Source organism: Buteo buteo, chromosome 12 (assembly GCF_964188355.1).
Source record: "Buteo buteo chromosome 12, bButBut1.hap1.1, whole genome shotgun sequence".
Lineage (NCBI taxonomy): Eukaryota > Metazoa > Chordata > Aves > Accipitriformes > Accipitridae > Buteo > Buteo buteo.
In genome coordinates, this window is record NC_134182.1 from 10,771,200 (window position 1) to 10,790,710 (window position 19,511).

Genomic DNA, 19,511 nt, shown 5'->3' on the forward strand with positions numbered 1-19,511 from the left:
AATAAAATCTGTGTAATATTAAAGTTCCTTTTAAAATATATTTTCCTTATTATTAATAATTTTTTTTTTAGTTACTTGGAATAGATTTGTGCCCCCCCCCCCCCGGTTTTAGCAGGCGATGGAGAGGTTTGTGTCTGTGTTAAGCAATAGCTTTCCTGAAGTAGATATTGGCCTTCAACTACCTGCATTTTGAGCTGTCTTTTGAAATTCAAAATGTGAAAAAATCTAGAATTATCTAGATCCAGATCTTGTTGTAAAGATAGAAAGTTTTTTACAGTTCTGGAATTTGAATCAGAGTTGGCTTTAATGCCTTAATACTACTTAATCCTCATGACAGTATTGAAGACTGCTCTGGTAGTACATTAACATGATTAACTTGTGTTGCATATGCTTGGCTTCCTTTCGGTTATCGTCTTCTTGGGCAATGTACCTCTGTTCCTCAGGCAGAAACATTTATCCACTGAAAATGATAATCCAAGTCTTTATTTGTTAATCTATTTTAATCCATTTCTTTAACTGTTAATATCTTCTTAAAAAGAGTAATATGCTTTTTCTTTCTCTATAAAGTTGCAAAGTCATTTAAACCATCCTTGTTCCAAGTGTCTTTTAAGGACTCTGTGGTTACAGAATGAAAAGGATATGAGCTATCTGAAGTGGCAAAGACGTATCTGTCTTGGCACAATAGCAGAAAAGAAGCAAGAGTTGTGACACACAGAGACTGTGAGGCTTTAAAATTCTCCCACTCTGAGGGATGTATATGTGGGCTGATTGATTCTGTGATGTTTTTGAGATAAAACAGGAACTCCATATTTTTTTAATGCATTTCAGCTTATGAAGCAGGAGAATTTCCTTGGCAATTAAAGAATTAGAAATACTGGGTGTTTGCAGCGGTCTGAACAGATCTGTAATGGTTGTGGGCATTGGTACACATTTGAAATGCTTTACCTCTGTATTGTTTACTATAATGAACTGGTCAATGAACATCACAAATTGTTTATCTATATATATATCTTGACAGATTACTGTTTATGAAATCCATTTAGCAAGTGAGGTTTTCCCATAAGGATGAAAAATGAAGATTTTAAACAGATTGCTGGAGAGGCTCTAACTGCACCTAGAGAGTCAATGTAATAAAGGTTTCTCTATATTAATATTACAAAAACCATTTATCCTCACAAAATCAATATTGCAATTCATCTTAGCCTGACATTTCTCTTTCCATGTTTTAAAGTCTGTTTTCCTTGATTATATACAATTCTGTTTTAATAAAACTCAATATATTTGACTTAGAGTATCCTGAAGAAGTAGCATTTAACAAGAATGCTGAAAATATTTCTTACATGATTAAAAGTTTCAAAGAATGAGTTATTTTTTTAAAAATCTTTAACTGACCGTATCAATCCCAACTGAAAAGCATGAACTATGCATAACAACAAAGCCAATTCTAGTGTTCTGCAGTTTCAGAAAATCTTGCATGTGATTACACAAATATAATGTGTAATCCTGTGGAACAGAATATGATGACATGTGTGCTGTCATTTGCAGGATCTGGAACCTAATTCAGTATAGGTGGAGGTAGGCAGCCTACACTATTTTTATACTTAGAAGAAAATGCAACAAGCAGAAAGAAGCAGCACCACCCTGCCAGGCACTGAAAACTATTACTGTGACTGTATGTGTTATGTGAGTTTGATTGTCTCATGTGTGAATGATAATGAAAACTGGAATACTCAGGGCACCCTTATTCATAAGAGGTGCAGTAATATACAGGAGCAGTAAGAGAAGCTTGTATTTTACAGTTTCTCTATTGAGACACTGTTATTAACACCTCCACCCCCCCCAACTAAATATGTACTAAATATCATCATGTAATGAAATTATGAAATAATAAAGTATTGTCTTACTGAGCAAATAATTGTCTTCATTTTTTTTCTAACTAAACTGGTTTTTTCAGTCATGACATTTAAATAGTCTAAACAAAACCTCTATTGGAAGGGGGATTTGGATGTACTGTCTACAGATGAAAAGACTTAATACAGTTTGAAAAAATTGCCCTTTTCTCTTGACTATAAAAGAGAGCAAACTACAGTATAGTGGTTTCCAAGAGAGAATGTATTTTATTTATTCCCAAAAGGATATTAGTCCATAAAACAAATTTGCAGCTTATTTTGCAGCTTTAGCTTTTATCAGCCTTTTTAAGGGTGTTGAATGATTACCCAGGAGATCACACAGCACGAGCTGCTGTGGAGTAAAGGAACTCTAATACAGAGAGCTCTGGGCAGAAAATGTATGTGAAGAGTTTTCTTAAACTTGTTTAAAAATCTGTCACATTTAATGTCTATTTCACTGATTATTGACCTGAATTTTAGTGTCCTAATGTGAAAACAGTTTCCACTCTCCCCTCCTCTCTCACTTGCCTTAAAAACCGATACCTATAACAGAACTGAACTCACTTTTATTTCTGCCTTCGTATAGATAGAAAGAGATGGACCAAGGTGATGGTGATGACTGGGAAAATGGCAAAGTAACTTGTGTAGAGGCACCACTACCTGTTTCGTTGGCTCTGGTGAAACTGGCCAAGGGAAGATCAGCCACATATAAATCAACAACTCTTGTCTAGTCTTAGGGTTAGCAGAGCAAAGGGGACATAGCATGGCTGTCTCTCCCTTGGGCTTCTCCAACGTCTTTTTGCTGCTTCATCATCTTGGGACCTGGCATCTGGAGTAATTTAAGATTCCCTCAAGGCTGGTGCTGCTTATGCCTGAGAATTGGACTTTTCCAGCTCAGGGCAAGTGGTGCGAAGTATAGATTTCCCAGTATGTTTAGCTGTACTGTACGTCCCACATTTCTCCCAGTCCAACACTCTTAGCCTGCAGCGATTAAAACATAGTGAAATTAGAATCTAAAGTACAAAGTTTTATTTGCCATTGTTGACTTTCTGTTATGACGAATAATGGCAGTCTATATTGCAATGGGTAGCTTAACATTATTTGCAGTAAGGAAAAAATTGCTTTGCATAACTTCTGAGATGTTCCGAGTCTTTGAATATTTGCATAATCTGACATTGGTATCCCTGCTATAAGTGAATGTCAGTGGGGAAATAGTATATCAAGTGAAAAACAAGTTGATCGCAAGAGGTTTCACATGCAAAAGCCAAAGCATAAATTAATCCTAAACTTAGTCTACTGATGCTAGAGCAATTTACAGAATTGAAATGTGGCATTTGTGTGATACCAATGCTTTTAAATTTTTTGTTCTTTTTAATTAAAAAACTTTAATTTACACATTTAATTAAATATTCTTTTTAGTTATTTTCAATTTTGTCCATCAGGCTGCTAAGAAAACGTGCTTTCTGTTATAATATTAATTTTTCTGCTATTTTGTTTCCTTTCACTGTTTTAATCTGAGTTTTTTCTTTCTCCCATTTTTTGTCTACATTCATTCTCCTTTATTCACAGTGTGTTATTTTTCTTCAACTCCAGGTTGCCTTTGTGGACAAAAAATTATTAATTGATTTCTTTTTCAACAACAGCCTAGTTTCCTGTAAGTTAGAAGGTTGCATATTTTGTGCAGAAACCTATGAAACCAGTTATACATATCACTGAACTCTACAGCTCTGCAAGAATGGTTGTGTGAGTAAGTGTTGCAGGACTGAGTGCATGATGTGGTTATTACCAAACATTTTTATCCATTATTGTGTATGGATCAATATATATAAAAGCTCTTCAATTCTAAGCAGTTTTTATCTAAATTAGAATATTATTCTGGCGCTGAGATGTTAATGTTTATTTTTATAATGGGCACCTTTTTCGTAAGTTACTTTTTTTTTATCAGGCTAATAGATTTTCCACTGTGTCTCATGCTACTGAACTGTTTATGATTTTTTAATTATGTTACCCAAGAATCTTTTAAACAAAACCCTACTGTGCTTAACTGAAGTGTTAATGTGTTTTGATCACTTCCTTGATTTGTTTTTGTTTATAGATGTCAGCACTGTAATTGTCATCCTGCAGGAGCCATTAGTGGGACTTGTCATCTTGTTACTGGACAGTGTGTTTGTAAACAATTTGTAACTGGCTTGAAATGTGACAACTGTGTTCCCGATGCTAGTAATTTGGATGTCCACAACCTATTTGGCTGCAGTAAAAGTAAGTGGATGTTAGGTCTTAAAAGCATGTCTCTCAAATTAATGTTTTTTCATTGATTTAGTGAGTATTAAATTAGGTCAGCAGTACTAAAACTGGATTTGACTCCCCCCGCCCGCCCCCTATTTCTGGTCCCTGAAGTTTGGTGATTTTCATTCTGAGTATCTTAGGAGTGTTTTCTAGAGAGACGTACAGAGTGCTTCGTGTCATACACACAGCTTTTATACTTGCAGTCTAACCTAGGGGAGACGTAACGGCCCATCGTTCCCTTGCACTTCCCACCACATTCTTTGTAGCGACCAATGCAGAGTTCACCTCTTAGTCACACGAATGCAGCAGTATTTGTACAACTTGCAGATTTCTAGCTGCCTTTCCTGCCATTGACAGGAGGCAGGAGACCTGCCTTCAGAAGGTCTGAAGAACGGAAGGTCTGTTGAAGACCTGCTCCTCGTGATTAATTCAAAATCTGCTCCTCGGTGCAATGTAGCTTTGCCTTTCTCCTCCTGGGGCTTTTTTTCAGTCAGGTTGGGAAAATATGTGATGCGGTGTAACACAGAGTCATAAATCGGCCTATGAGAGGCATGGCTAATGCTATGTTGAGGGTCAGATCATGAATTGTAATGAAACATATTGCAATGGAACATCTGCACTTCTGCCCTTGCAGTGAGTCTGGTTATGAAGAGATGTCACAATTTCAGTCTTTGTCATGATTAGTCAAAATTAAATGTTCAGATTTGCTCACCAGTGCACAGTCTCTAACCTGGCAGGAATTTTAAAGAAGGAGAGGAAAAATATATGTAATAAGAAAATTAAATTTCCAAGTTGTCTTCAGGTCAGTGTTCAGAAACGGGTTTGAGGACATCATCCCATCCAATGCCAAACTGTGTGGGAAGGACCTCAGCCAATTCTGAAAAAGTCATGTTACATTTTTGTGACACACCTTACTGCTGTACACAGTTAACAGCCCAGTCTTGGAAGTCATGTAACCAGTGAATGAGGAACTCTGCAGATACTAATTGCTTATTTCTGTTGACAGCCTAATTACTAATGGCTACACTGGTCCTACTGTGAGAGTTAGCTCAGGCAGCCATGTTGTGTGCAACTACAGGGTTAGATATTCCCAAGTAATCTCTGGAGTATGTTTCTGCATCCACCTTCAACAAAACACTTCTTTGTGTATTCTGTATAGGTATTTGTATGATATTCATCATTGTGGTATGTGCACACTATAGATTTGCAAGCAGAGGTGTACATGCACAAAGAGTTTGTTTACAAGGACAGACTGGTCTCACTTTGATTCCAGTTTGTATTTCATTGTAAATAGGTTTAAATTTCAAATAATATGCATGGGATAGAATGAAGAGACTGATTTGTTTCCAAAGATGATTTTTTTCCTCAAAGTTTGGAAGTGTTTAGATACAGTTTTGTTCTGTTTTTTCCCCATACTCTTCTGTAGAAGGCATAGTATATATTCCTTGTGCAGATGGTTGATTGGCTTGTTGTTTCTTTAAAAAATGTAGGATGTTTCAACTGAATGTATAATAATAATAATACATGGCACTTTTATGATGCTGTTCATCTTCAAAGTGCTTTACAAACATAAACCAGCCTACTTATTTATGTTGGGATATACATTGGATAAAGGTCAATGGCAATTCAACTATAAAATTGATTAATAATAATATGACATAGATAAATAATATCATAGATTTTAGTTAGAAAAAAATACATCAGGCAGTATTCTAAATGACAAGCGGAGTCCTCTTCTGGACATAAATGATATAGCAATTGCAGTCTTTTGGTTATTCATACCAAAACATTTTAACTTGTTGCACAAGATACAGAGCTTTGCCTAGCTTGGTATCTGTGGTTATTTTCATTGCAGAACAGTATATTGTTGATACACACCATTACTGGTTATAAGTCTTTGCCACGGGAAGCAAACGTAAGTCGCTGTCGCTGTCCAACTAACATTCTTCAAGGAAAAGACCTATTTTCAATTTTTCTGCCCAACAGTATCTTAGATGCTCCATAAAAAATTTGAGATATAGTACTTTGCTTTACACATCTAAAATGCAAAACAGCAGACATGTGGGAGCAATATGCAATAGTGGGAGACTGAGAATGGAGAATGAAGGTTTTGCCAGTAAATTTCTATGATTGCTCAGGTCTTGTAGAGCATGTATGACATGGAGAGAAACTTTAAAAAATGCCAAAGGGATTTAGGAGCACTTACTTCCTTTGATTCTCAAACTTTACTCCTGTAGACACTTTAGCATGCATTCACTTCGTAACTCAGCTGAACTCAAAACCTCTAGACTGGTAGGAAAACAACCTATGCTTTCTAATGGGAGATGATTATGTGTTCTGTTCAATCCAATGAATTCTAGAAATATTTGCTGCTATTTCTTGGCTGAGAGACTGCAGTAGGAGCAGGGCTTTTCATTACCTTACTCTAAATAGCGAGCATCAACTCACATTTTAGATTTCTATTAAAAACCCTTATGTAATGTGACCCACTGATGTTGGTGTAAGTCTCTACATCTATCACTTGTGTGGCCTGAGGTCCTCGTGTTGTTTCCTGTCTGCAACTTGGCTGAAAAGATTTTGGTAATTAACTTTTGGTGAATTGTATATATTAAGCAAATATCCATGTAATGAAGATGATGATAGTTGATCAACAGAAGGAGAAAAAAATTAATGAAAAGCCACATGTTTCTAATGTTGATATTTTCTTATAATGCTTACTATAAGGCAGAAAAACTTATCGGGTAGTTCTGGATCCAGCTCCAGGTAGCTTACTCCAAATGCTGATTTCTGTACTGTCCTCAGCTATTCTTATTCCTGGAGCAAAATGTTTTCCTCTAGATCCACACTCCCCTGGTTTTCTCCTCTGTTGGTAAGGAGGGTAGGGAAGTGGCACAGTCTGCCTTTGAGTCAAGCTGTAGCAATTACTAGCTGCCAAAACAGACCAGTCTTTTTCCGTGCTAATGCAGGGTGTACTGAGGGTCAGAGAGCTGTGCTTTCCTTAGTATAACAAGCTGGCTGGATATCTTGTAGCAGGATATGGACTCATGCTCTGACTTGAATAATATCATAAATACAGAATCATAGAATCATTTAGGTTCGAAAAGACCTTGAAGATCATCAAGTCCCACCATAAAACCATACATTTATGTGCAGAGGTATGTATATATTTATTTGCATGTATCTATGCATATAAAGTTTAATTTCTGAGTAATAGCCATCATCTTAGAAAGGACCATGGTCATACAGCTGAATTACAAGAGAGAGATAGGAGGGACTTTGCTCTTTCTGAAAACGTGAGACTTTTGGCTTGTGAACTTCAGGTTTGTTCTCTTTATTGATACTGGTGCAATTAAGTAGCACATTTTCCAAAGTTAATGGAGGTGATAGCAGAGTAGTATTTTGGTAAATAAGAATCTCAAGCTGATTTCTTAAAATGTTAGACACCTCGCTCTCATTGATTTAAATTTCATTGGAAACAAATGGAAGTGAATTGCCTGAATAACCTTCAAAATTTGCCCCTTTATGTTTTTTGTCATTTGATTAAGTAGGCTTATTGTAACGCTTCAGTAAAATTTGTAGTTAGTTGGACTTTCCATTTCTATTCTATTAGAGGAAGTTATGCCTGGCCTATGCTAAAATGGAATGAATCCTCTGAAAAAATAAATTATAATTGAACTATAGACTTCAATAATGTGACCAGATAAACATGTTCCCATTTTATAGAGATCTTGAAGTAAATTAAAAAAAAAAAAAAGTGTTTGGAAAACTGTGGTGTACTTGCTTTAATTCAGGGGGGAAAGAGGGATTAAGTTTATTTGTCACTTGTTTAACTGTACAAATTTGTTTCATATACTTGGATAAAAAGCTTTGTTGGAGAGCATTTGGATGGATCAGTTTAGTCTATTAATGTCTTGCCTGGGTGACTGCATGTTTTTCTTTGCAGAAAACTTAGCAGTTACTTTGCATTTTTATTTAAATTTGTGTGTTTATTGATTACCTTCATTTTTACATCCTCTGTTTTTGTGTATGTTTTAGCTCCATTCCAGCAACCTCCTCCTACAGGAGAAGTTCTCAATTCCTCTATTATCAGTCTTTCATGGAGTTCCCCTGACTCTCCAAATTCTAACAGGCTTACTTACCAGCTGTATAGGGATGAGGCTGAAATTTATAAGACTGAAGACTACCACCCTTACAGTAAGTATTTATAGTAAGATGACATCAAAGATTTTGTGTTTGTGTGTGTGTGTGTACATATATATATATATGCAATTTTTCTTAATCATTTCTTGTTTCTGTCATTATCATTCTCTGTGATTTTGAATATATTATTCTATTTTCCTTTAGTGAGTTATTGTTCTGTGTTATTAATTTTGCTTGAAAGAAATGAATATCCCAGTCTAAAATCTGGCAAACTGAGTCACCCAAAATGGCTGATAATTTTTTACTTTTTAATCTGAAAAACTTTAAAATTGACTCATCAAAAGCATTCCCTGCAAATGTACACAGGCTCCAAAATCTAAAAGACGCAAAGTCTCAGGTAAAGAACTAGGGTGAATAGAAGAGACCATAATGTGCTTAAACTCCTTTTTTCATCCTCCCTGTTTTAAACTGTTAACAGATTAGGAAAGCTTTTTGTGGCCTCTAACTTTTAGCACCTTCTGTTAAGCTATCAGTGTAGTGCCTGGTTTGCCTTTAGCAGCACCACTTCTCTCATGTTGAGGCTTGCAAAGGGATCCTCAGAAGGCAGTCCTCAAGGACTCGACACTCTGTCCTAGCTGGAAAGGCCATTTTGTGCTCCTATTGATCCTCTTATCAAAGAAAAGGAGATGGATTTGGATACTGGGTTTATGTATATGTGGCACACAAGTGATTTTGTTAAGATGGGTGTGGTTTAATGCCACTGAGTAATTTCTGTTCTAGCAACTTCAGTTTGTTGCATTTTCATACAAATGCAGCATTAATATTTTGCAGTTGAGTCTTTCTAATTATTGTCGTGTATCCTGGAGGAAAAAAAAAAGACTATTGTTCAGTGGAAGCACAGATCCTTTTGGAGTGCTCCTGACATTTTTATGTTCTGGTGCATGCTGCTGTGTTACAGTTGATGACTCTGTGGCTTATGCTGTGAATTTGGACACTCCACAGTACATACCATGAGGAAAGATATGCGACCCCATGTAAGCATGGGATTAAGTGATTGAGAGGAGAGAAAGAAACATTACAAAAAAGTTTAGAGAGCTAATAGAAAATACTCCAATTCCTTAATTTGGCTTAAAAGCCTAATTTTAGTAAGAATATACATTAATTTCAAAAGAGAAGCTTTGTTGTCATAAATTTGTGCTTAGTAATGTACTTGAAACTGAGTGGATTGTTGAGGATGTTATTTCATGACTGTACCTACATACTTTGTAGACAGTGAAAAACTGTGAATGTATTCAGCTGGATAACAAGACATTAGCATGTTTTTATTTAAAAAAAAATATTTTGTAAAAACATAGAATTGGTTTCAAAAGGTGTTTCCTGGCAAAAACGATTTCCTGGCCATCCCCCTAATTAATGACGTGAAATCATCTGCTGGTGTTTGACTATCAAGAACATGTTGTTAACACTGTCAGAACTTTTGGTAATGTTACTTTCTTCTCAGTATAGTGTGAAATTTGTAATGCTTATGAAATGCCCCGAGAGTGCAACTGGATGAACATTATCTTATGACTAAATGAGAGTTTTATAGAAACATTGAACTTCCCAAGGAAAATTAAGAATAATAATCTAAATTGGCCTGGTGATCTGGCTGATAGTATTGCAGAATGCCCAGTTAAAACAATGTTTTCCTAACTGCTCTGGGAAACAAGAGGCTCAGAAGGTACTAATCCTTGTCTTGAGGATAAAATGAAATACTTACTCTAAAATGTGAAAAAATGGGAAAAGTTACTTATAATTATAACTACAAATCATGTTGGTTCTAATTATTTATAAATGTAGCTAAATATTTGGTGGAGTTGTTCACCTGAGGAATGTAGAAACTTCTACAATTTGGCATTATCCAATTTTATCTGTCCTGTATTCCTGTTGCAATAAAGTTGCTATCTGGTGATCAGGTGTTCATCAACACTGAATGAACTTTCTCGTAATGTTGAGATGGGGCTGGTTACTTTTCTAGTAGACAATATCAGCATTCTGGGTGACCTGCCTCTTCTGATCCCTGTACTTGAAAAGGGGAAAGTAACGTGCTTGCTGTCAACATTAGACCTGGGGCCCTAGGGTCTGGGTTGGCCCTAGGGTCCCGGTCCATTCCAGAGGCTGGGTTTCGGGGCTTGGTTGGTTGTAGAGCTAGGGTGGTATTGGTGAGGTGGTTTGTAGAGCAGGTATGAGTTCTGGAGTTGGCGGTTTGGCAGGGAGGCAGTTCTAGATCATGTTCTAGCTGGCTTGTTGCTTCAGGGCAGTTTCTTGGTTCCAGAGCAGGTTCTAGCTTGCTTAATGGTTCTAGGTCATGGTCTAGCTCTGGTTGGTTCTAGATCACAGTCAGGCTTGCTTGATGGGTCTAGACCAGGTTCCAGGTCAGCATATGGTTCTAGAGCAGGGTTTGGTTCTGGGGGGGTGGGGTGAGGTTGTAGAATCTAGTTCAGGGGGTACTCCTGTTTTGTCATCTCATGAGGATTTGTGGTACTTGCTGCTGATGATAGCAGTCTCACTGTGTTTTTTTTTTTCTTATTTTCTTTTTTTTTTTCTTGCATGCTTTTTTTTTTTTTCTCTGTGGCTCTTTTGAGTTGAAGACCCACAGGATAGTGATCCTGTCATCCCATAAAGTGCAGCTCTCCCAAGTTTCTAGCACACTGACTCGTGTTGTATCTGTGGCCATTCTTTTCTCTGGAGACAAAATTGGAAACTGGACACATGGCAAGTTCCTACTTGCCAGTGTCCTTCACAGCAACTTGTTGTCATGCTCCTGCTCCAAGGATTCTTGCCAGCCTGTCCAAGAGTCTTGTCTAACACTTATCAAATTGGCTTTGGTACCCACTCTTGTGCCCAGAAGCACTTCAGACAGGGCAGGTGTGTCCATGCAGCTCAGAAAGGGCTTAACATTTCTACAGTACACTGGAGTACTTGCACCCACAGTTGTGAACGGCATGCTAACCCGAAAGCTGAAGAATAAAGAGCTGAATCTTGCTGTCAGGACTGAAGTCTGCCGTATCGCTTGCCTGCTCACTACTAATGCACAAGGATGTCGCAATAACCATTGCTGCTGCTGGGTTGCCTGAAGTACCAGGGTTTGAAAGGCAGGAAGATGAGATTACCCAGGCTCCTTATTATTAGACTCCAGTGATAAGTTTGTGATTGCTCTAGGTAGTTGAAGCACTGTAGGCAATTACTGGGCTGATACTGCTGCTTTTGTACTACAATGTCAAAGGCTGAATATCTAGCAATACTCATAATTTTGTGGTGGTCTTCTTTAAGTTGTACTGAGGGCTGGCTTGCCAGTGCAGACATACAGAGGGGACTTAGAAATAGCTGTGTCCTCTCCATTTGCTTTGAAAAAAGTTTAAGAGTGTCTGTGCTCTGACATATAATATATTACTCAATGTTCACTATTTCTTAAGGCAAAACCATGTATGGTGGTATGGTTGTACATAAATTCATATTGTGCTGTGATGACTAAGATGTGTGACTGCTTCTGGGATATACCCAGGAGCTATTCATAGTCATTGCTGCTAAAAAGCTGTCTAGAGTAATGGCAAGTAGTGGGTGAAAAAGGTAAATACAGGCTTTGGATATACCTTTTTAATAATTTGCACTTCTGTTTCACTTTTCATCCAACACCAAATGCTTTACAAATGAACTGTTAAGCACTATTTTAGAAATGGGGAAGTGAAAGCACAGAAAGATGAAATATTTGGTCTTACACTATGAAATGAATCGAAAACAAAGGTGTGAAAATTTACAGAATGGTTTGGGTTTTTTTTCTAAATCAGATCCACTATTATTGATGCTGATTTACATTTGAAATAATTATTTCCAAGCCAAGGAGGAATAAGAAGATGATTGTATTAATCTTGTTCATAATTAAAGCAGGAACTAGGAGACATTCAGTGGAAAAAAAATATTTTTCTAGTGATGCCAGTGTGCAGTGGAAGAAGAGAATAGGGGAGGGTTTTTTTTTCCTGTTTAAAAAAAATGTTGAGAAGTTACAACATTCATAATGATCTCAAGAAGAGCATGCAAATGGGCATAAATATATTATGGCTTGGATTAGGGCTGGAAAGCCTTTTTAAGTATGCAAATTAAGATTATTTTTAATGTGTTAGACTGATACAATTTTCTTCTCACCTGTTTGTTTTAGGTGTTCAGACCTTCACTGATAGCATGTTATCTCCATATACCTTCTATTCCTATTATGTCAAAGCCAGCAATGTTCATGGTTTTACAAGAAGTGCCTCAGTGACATACAGAACAAAATCTGGGACGCCTACAGGAAGCTTGCATTTAAATCCTGTCTTTCCTGTTAGTCACCGTTCTGTTTTACTTTACTGGACAAGCCTCTCCAATGACTCTGGGCCCATAGAGAAATACGTTTTGACATGTACTAGCTTGGTTGATCTTCAGTCTTGTGGTCAGTATGAAGGCTTAAAAACTTCAGCAATTATTTGGAATCTCACTCCATTTACAAAGTATGTTTTTTCTGTGCAAGCTTGTACTAGTGGAGGCTGCTTAAAGAGCCAGCCAGTAACAGTAATTACTGCACAAGCCCCTCCAGAAGGGCTACATCCACCGATGATAGAAACCATCAGCTCTACAGAACTGGCTGTGGAATGGTCACCACCTGAGAAACCAAATGGTAGGACATTGTATTTACTTTTGGAAGTCAAAGATTTTCCAAAGAAAAAGCAGCATTTTCTCAAATCTGGTTAGAATATCCTTATCCATGCAACATAAACTGAGAATGAAGTAAGGCATTGTCTTAATTTGCCGGTCTGCCACCAAACGTATTCTCAGGGTCTGTGTTTTGTTCTTTTGGAGTCCAGAAGTCCAACTGAATGTGTTAGGTCCAGGTTTTAGCCCTTAGCGGCATCTGCTGCAGCAAAAAAATCACATTTATAACTAAACATTTACAGTAAAATTAATTTTTCCCTAATTTGCCAGATCGGCTAGTTCAGACAGATGTGGGGATATTGCCTGACAAAGAATAAATAAGCAGATAACAGTTATGGAAAGAAAAAAAATCTAAGAATTAACAGAGAAGTCTGTTTTTAAAACCATCCGTCATGTGTAGTAACTAATTCTATTACCAGTATAACTTTGTTAGGGATTAGGCGATTGCCAAGAGTTGCTGATCTAACTTGCGTAATAATATTTTAGGTTTTTGAAGCTGAGAAAGCAGCTGTTGTAGGATACTTTTGTGATGCCACAGATTTTACTGGTAAACACTTTATCTTCTAATGTATGTGCAATGGAGTTTTGTGAACTTGCACTTACATGCACAAGTATTTGTGCATGCGAAAACAAGTATTTTGATCTGCTCACAAAATGGGCATCTGTGTATGGGGAGCTCAGCTTTCTCTTTGAACGTCTCATTTGCCAGCTATTACCAGATTAGACAGGAAGAACGCCTGCACAAGAGTGCCTGTATGTATTTAGAGGGGCAGTTCCTACAATGCAGGTCATGATATTTGCTGTTAGCACTTGTCCCTCAACCTGTAGCATATACTCTTCATAGTTCACTCTGTAGCCATTACATACATGTAATTGCCAGCACAGGCAGATATAAGCAATACTCTCATGTTTCTTTTGACGTCTGGTCAGATTTCCTGGTCTTTCCAATGATAAAGAGAGAAGCTGTTTCTCCCAAGCAACCTCTCCAGTTCTGGGCATGAATACAGCCCCAAATATATACATTATATGGTAATTAACTATCTCCTGGCTTTGCTATGTTTCATCTTTTCCATTTGGGAATCTCCAGTCAGCTCTCTTACAGTCTGTTCTTACAGTTAAACTGCTTCCACGATCCAGCTTAGATCATGTATCACTTCATAACACAATACTGAAGGTTGTTTTTTTTTTCCAAAGTGATGAGACCTTCCTACGTATGTAATAGGTTAACGTTGATGGAAAACTGACACACGCACATATCTCCTATCCAGTAGTATGTTCTAAAAGGTTAGCATTAAACTGCACTCAAAAATTCCCTACCTATTGCGTAAGAAAAATAACAATACCTCCCCCCCCCAACATTTAAATATCCCCTTGAAAGTCAGAGGCCTGAAGTAATTTCCAGTAACATTTGATCAGAACTTTAGGATACCATCTTCCAGTGAGGGTAGTAGAACTCATACTGTAATCCAGCCATTTGTTTTCAAATCCCAAAACTGCATGGAGGGAAAAATAAACAGTGTAATGCAAGAAATACCAAAGCGAGCATTTGGATGAAAGTAGCAGAAATGAGGAAAACTTCTAATGCCGTATTTTCTATGATATTGATTGATTGATTGATTCTTAGCTCATTAAATATATTGCTGTTGGTATTTTAATAGAACTCCAGAAATCATTTAAATGCACTAATTCTTCTGGCTTGCTTTTTTCTCTAGGCATAATTATAAGATATGAACTTTATATGAGAAAAAAATTTAAATCAGCTGGGAATTTTCTTCCTCCCGAAATTCGTATTTTCCAAAGCAGTGGATGGCTCAGTCCTCAACCACTTATGGAGTCTCCTAATGAAAATGCCCTGGCTCCACCACAGACCAGTACCACAGTCACTGATCTGGAGCCATTCACAGAGTATGAATTTTATGTTCTAGCAGTAAACATGGCAGGTAGCATATCTTCAGACTGGATATCAGGACAAACAGGAGAGGCTGGTAAGTATTGGTTTGAATTTGTTTGATACAAATGAAAGGAAAAACTAAATTAGAATGCATTCTTAATTTTTTTTTTCAATAGAATGTGTCTAGTGATGATTCAAGTAGGGACACATTCTCATTTTTAAACTAATTAAAGATAGGTCAGATTATCTCAGAATTTAGCATGTTAAGCAAAACCCATTTTCTTCACCATAAAATCATATTGTTGAAGAAAATAATCCCTGTCAATTAAACTAAAATTTCCAAACTACAAGATTGAAAAATCTACCAAGCAGTGTTTGAATTCTCCTCTGTTTCCCTGGTTGTTATATATATGTTCTTTAAAGGGAGAAAACATGAAAAAAGATTGGTTTTGTCACAAATGTTTTAACAGTTGGCGTGAATCAGCAATGTCGTCCAAGAAGGTACATATATACAGAAAGGAGGTTCTAATGAGTTTTCCTGAACATTGACTGTTCAGAAAGCAGGTTTTTTTAAAGAACTTGAGAGGGTTACCTTTTCAGGAGTATAGTGCTTGAAACTTTTCATATGCTTTTAAGGAAGCCAAGTGTCATAATATGGACCACTTTTTTCAGAAGTTTAACCAGTTCACAGTGCCTCTTATTATGACCCTTCTGTTCAGATTTTCAAAAGGGCTTGCCACTTGACATATTATTTGAAATAACAGCTATTTATTTCAGTGCTTTCATTAGAGATCTAAGTTTTTTAGGCTGATAGAGCCTATGTTTTGCAATTAAACATCTCTGTTACATCCCTGATGCTTTTGTTTGCTGTTAGCTTGAAAATCATGTCCTCAGTCATTTGCTCCTGCAAAACAGCAGGCTAAACTAATTCCCCTTTCAAAATGAGTCTTTGTGCTTATCTGTTCTTAAATACTATATGTTATAAAAGTGTTAAATTGTATTTGGGAAGAGGTCCATTAGTGTGGTTGTTTGTAGGTAGCAGAAGTGCTATGAGTTGGTATGCTATTATTACAGAGTAATCAGGTGGGGATTTAACTGCAGTGCAAACAATCCTTTTACAGATTTACTATGGAAGACAGGGGAACTGTTTTGTAAGAAGTGAGAGACATGTTAATTTCAAACTGGCCTAGCAAACAAAATTGCTTTTAAGATGCTGAAGTATTGAACACTTTTTGCTTTTATCAGTTTTTTCCCAGGTTGCATGAAGTTCTTCTTCAAGACCTTTTCATTCGTATGTACTTTCCTACCTGCTACAGAGGTTAGGACTTTAGTGTTGATTAGTATTTCTTTGAAGACATAGCCAGAGTTTTATTCTGTGTTCATGGCCAGAGTAGAAAACAGGAGAATGATGGGTGAGGTACTTCTTATGTAATATCAAAATAATATGAAAATTCCAGTTAGACTTTGAAAATAAGGTTAAAAAAAAGAAAAAAAAAAAAAAAGACTGTCTGAAATGGTGTTTTACAAATACAATGAGAAAGCTTGCATTACACACATTGCTCACTTATTTTATGAATGTTGTTATATTAATCTTTTTTCAGCCCCAGTGTTCATGCCATCTCCATCAGTATTCCCTCTTTCACCATATTCCCTCAACGTATCATGGGAAAAACCTGAAGATAATTTAGCAAGAGGAAAAGTGATGGGATACAGCATCAGTTTGATGACAGAACAAAGGTTCTTGCCACCATTTTCCCAGGTATTGTTAGTTACATTAAGTTTTTCCTATCAGTTTATCTTATGTGCTCTGTAATGTTATACACTACTTTTTGGGTTTTAAGTTGTATTACTGAGCTGACTTGTTTTCAGTAGTGGGTGAGATTCAAAATTAGTAGGGATGGGATTGAGCAACAACACTTAAATTACCTTGATCTTTGCATGTTCTGATTCTGTATTATTGCTATATTTGCTGATATGTTTAAAGCCATGTTGTTTTGTAGGAATGTATATTTTCATTAAGAAAGGTACCTGTCTGGCTTCCTGGATAATGGACAAATCTTTGAAGTGGGGAGACCTAAAATAGGAGAAAACCAACTTTCTAAAGTCTAAATATGCGATTTTAAAATACTGTTGTGATTTTTTGAGTGACTGGGTTTGGCAAACAAATACCATGGCAGTAGTAGTAAGATAAAAGCTTAGAAATGAGCAAAGAAATATGATAGGTAATCAGAATGTGGGAGTGGATCTGGTGTTCTGCTATTGTGTTTCTCATTTAAGAGCCGGTTTTGTCTTTCAGTGGTACCACAGATGGGCCTCAGTTTATTTGTCTATGAAGTGGGGGTACTATTGCTCCTGAAGCTGTTGTAACAATACATAAATGTAAATTACTTCTGGTCTCAGGCTTGCAAGATTTTTCATCTAAATAAACATCTGATAAAGAAGTTACTGAAAATACATTTTATTCGATTCTACTCTCTCTGATAGCTTAAAGTAATGTTAAAATAAAGCAGATTCAAATGTCTGTAGGTATTAGTTATTTCCCTCCCTCCTTATACCTGCTAATCATGTCACTCATTCAATGGTGGTCAGATTTCACCACTTAATAGTGTCATCTTCGTCATCTGGATTGTAGTTGCACTGTTTGTAGTGATAACTGCGCCACCACACATTTTATGAGGCAATAACTTTGTTTCCTCATTTATCCACTCAGGAACTGGCTTATTACCTCATAAAACAGTGTGATGGGAAGTATTATCACCTAAATCCTAGCTTGTTCAGATTCTCCAAAATATTCTCCCTCCGTCTTTGCAGGCTTTTCCACATCTAAATGAAGGAATCTGCAAATTCAGAGACAAGCTTCTTATTAGTGAGCAAGTCATCAATTAATAGGAATGAAAATATTATTAACCAACTGTTGTCTTCCAATCTGTTTGCTTTGCAGGTTTTGCATATAGCTGAGGCTCATGAGCTATCCTATGTAGCGACAGGATTAAAACCTTACAGGACGTACAACTTTACTGTTACTCTCTGCAATCAAATTGGTTGTGTAACCAGTGAGCCAGGCATGGGGCAAACCTTGGCAGCTGGTAAGGAAACAATCTGTATCAAAATGCAAAGCTGACACACAGTTTACTAATGAATACCATTAAGATGATCATAGTTTGATGCACAGTGACAGGGGTAGGTGTTGTATTAATACAAAGTGACTTGCTTAATTATTATTTGTTTATCTTGACAGATTAAAACCAAATGTTTTCCGTGAAGGTTTAAGGTACACTATTATGGCAATAGGATTTGTGTACTGCTCTCTCAATTGCAGGTTATGTATGCATATGTATATTTTTGTTCCTGTTTATTTAAATGGTAAATGTACAGAAATGTGGCTGAACCCATTCATTCATTTATGATGCTAAGAAGTTGTTAATTTGTTGTTGGGTTTTTTTAGCGTGTGTGTCATGTTTGCATGACATGGCATGTAAAATGCACATGCTGTGCCAATGCCTTGCTTAAGCCATGAAAGAGGAGTTGCATGGGTTTTGTATTACACTATGTACATATGTTAATTCGTGTGTCTAAATCAGAAGCAACATACACGCTTTGGGTCTGCTTTTTTGCAAATGTTTATTTATTTAGCCCCTGATATTTATGAGATTTTGCTTTGTAGATATGTATACTCAGACTTTCCTATGGAAACAATACTTAGACTCCATATATGTGTCTGTGCACCTTAATAAATTTTGAGTCTTTGAGTTAATTTAAACCACGTGTGTCATGGATTTCAAAGGTACTAACTTTCTACAAATTTAGGGGAAATAACCATCAGTATAGAACAGAGATGGAGAAAGCCTGTATTTACTTTAAAGAAAAGACTGGCATGAACTCACTTCTTAGACATCAGAGGATCAAGAGGGTTTTAAGAGAGAAATTGTTAGGAAAATCAGTTTCACAGGTCTCTCTATTCATGGAATGAGGTAGTCAGTACAGCTCTTTAATACTATAAATATAAGCTCAAAATCCATGCTCTGTGACATACTGGTGGTCACCTGCAGAGAGCTGACTGCTTAACAGTGTGGTTTCCTTTGGTATAGGCATTTAAAACACATTAATTACTTTCAAAATGTTAGCATTTTTAGTTAAGCAATTAGTGGTGTTGTCATATGGATGTTGTGATTATGATCTCTGAAATTACTTCTCTTATGTAATTTGGTCTCCCATAGGGAAAAAAAATCTGAAAATTTCTGCTATGCAGAATGTTTTCCTAGGCTCCCTGGGCTGTATTTGAGTTGCCTGAATTCCATCAAAGCTCTTCTGTGTAATCAATGAAGAGCTATAGGAGCTTCTAGACAGGGAATGAGGAGTTGCCCAGAGCCAGTAAATAGGAAGCTTCATATACATGAACTGAAGTGGAATTTAAGCTGTTGGTATATTATCTCTAGTCTGCCCTCTGTTCTTCATCTGTCTATTTATTTAATTGCCTTTTCATTTGTTTTCAAGTGGAAGATAGATGATTTGTTCCTTGATTCACCTAATTGTCTTTGTGTTTCAGTGGGCAAAGATTGTTCTGTCAGTCTTCTCTCTTG

General features: G+C 36.7%; 1 protein-coding gene across 1 annotated transcript in view; it reads left to right on the top strand.

Annotated features, from left to right (window-relative positions):
- Positions 1–19,511, top strand: part of USH2A (usherin) — a 392,565-nt gene that overhangs the window by 79,092 nt on the left and 293,962 nt on the right. The window contains exons 14-19 of the mRNA XM_075042640.1: positions 3,985–4,148; positions 8,211–8,369; positions 12,511–13,005; positions 14,753–15,025; positions 16,533–16,690; positions 17,873–18,017. Coding sequence (XP_074898741.1) covers positions 3,985–4,148; positions 8,211–8,369; positions 12,511–13,005; positions 14,753–15,025; positions 16,533–16,690; positions 17,873–18,017 — 1,394 coding nt within the window. The remainder of the gene's footprint in view (positions 1–3,984; positions 4,149–8,210; positions 8,370–12,510; positions 13,006–14,752; positions 15,026–16,532; positions 16,691–17,872; positions 18,018–19,511) is intronic.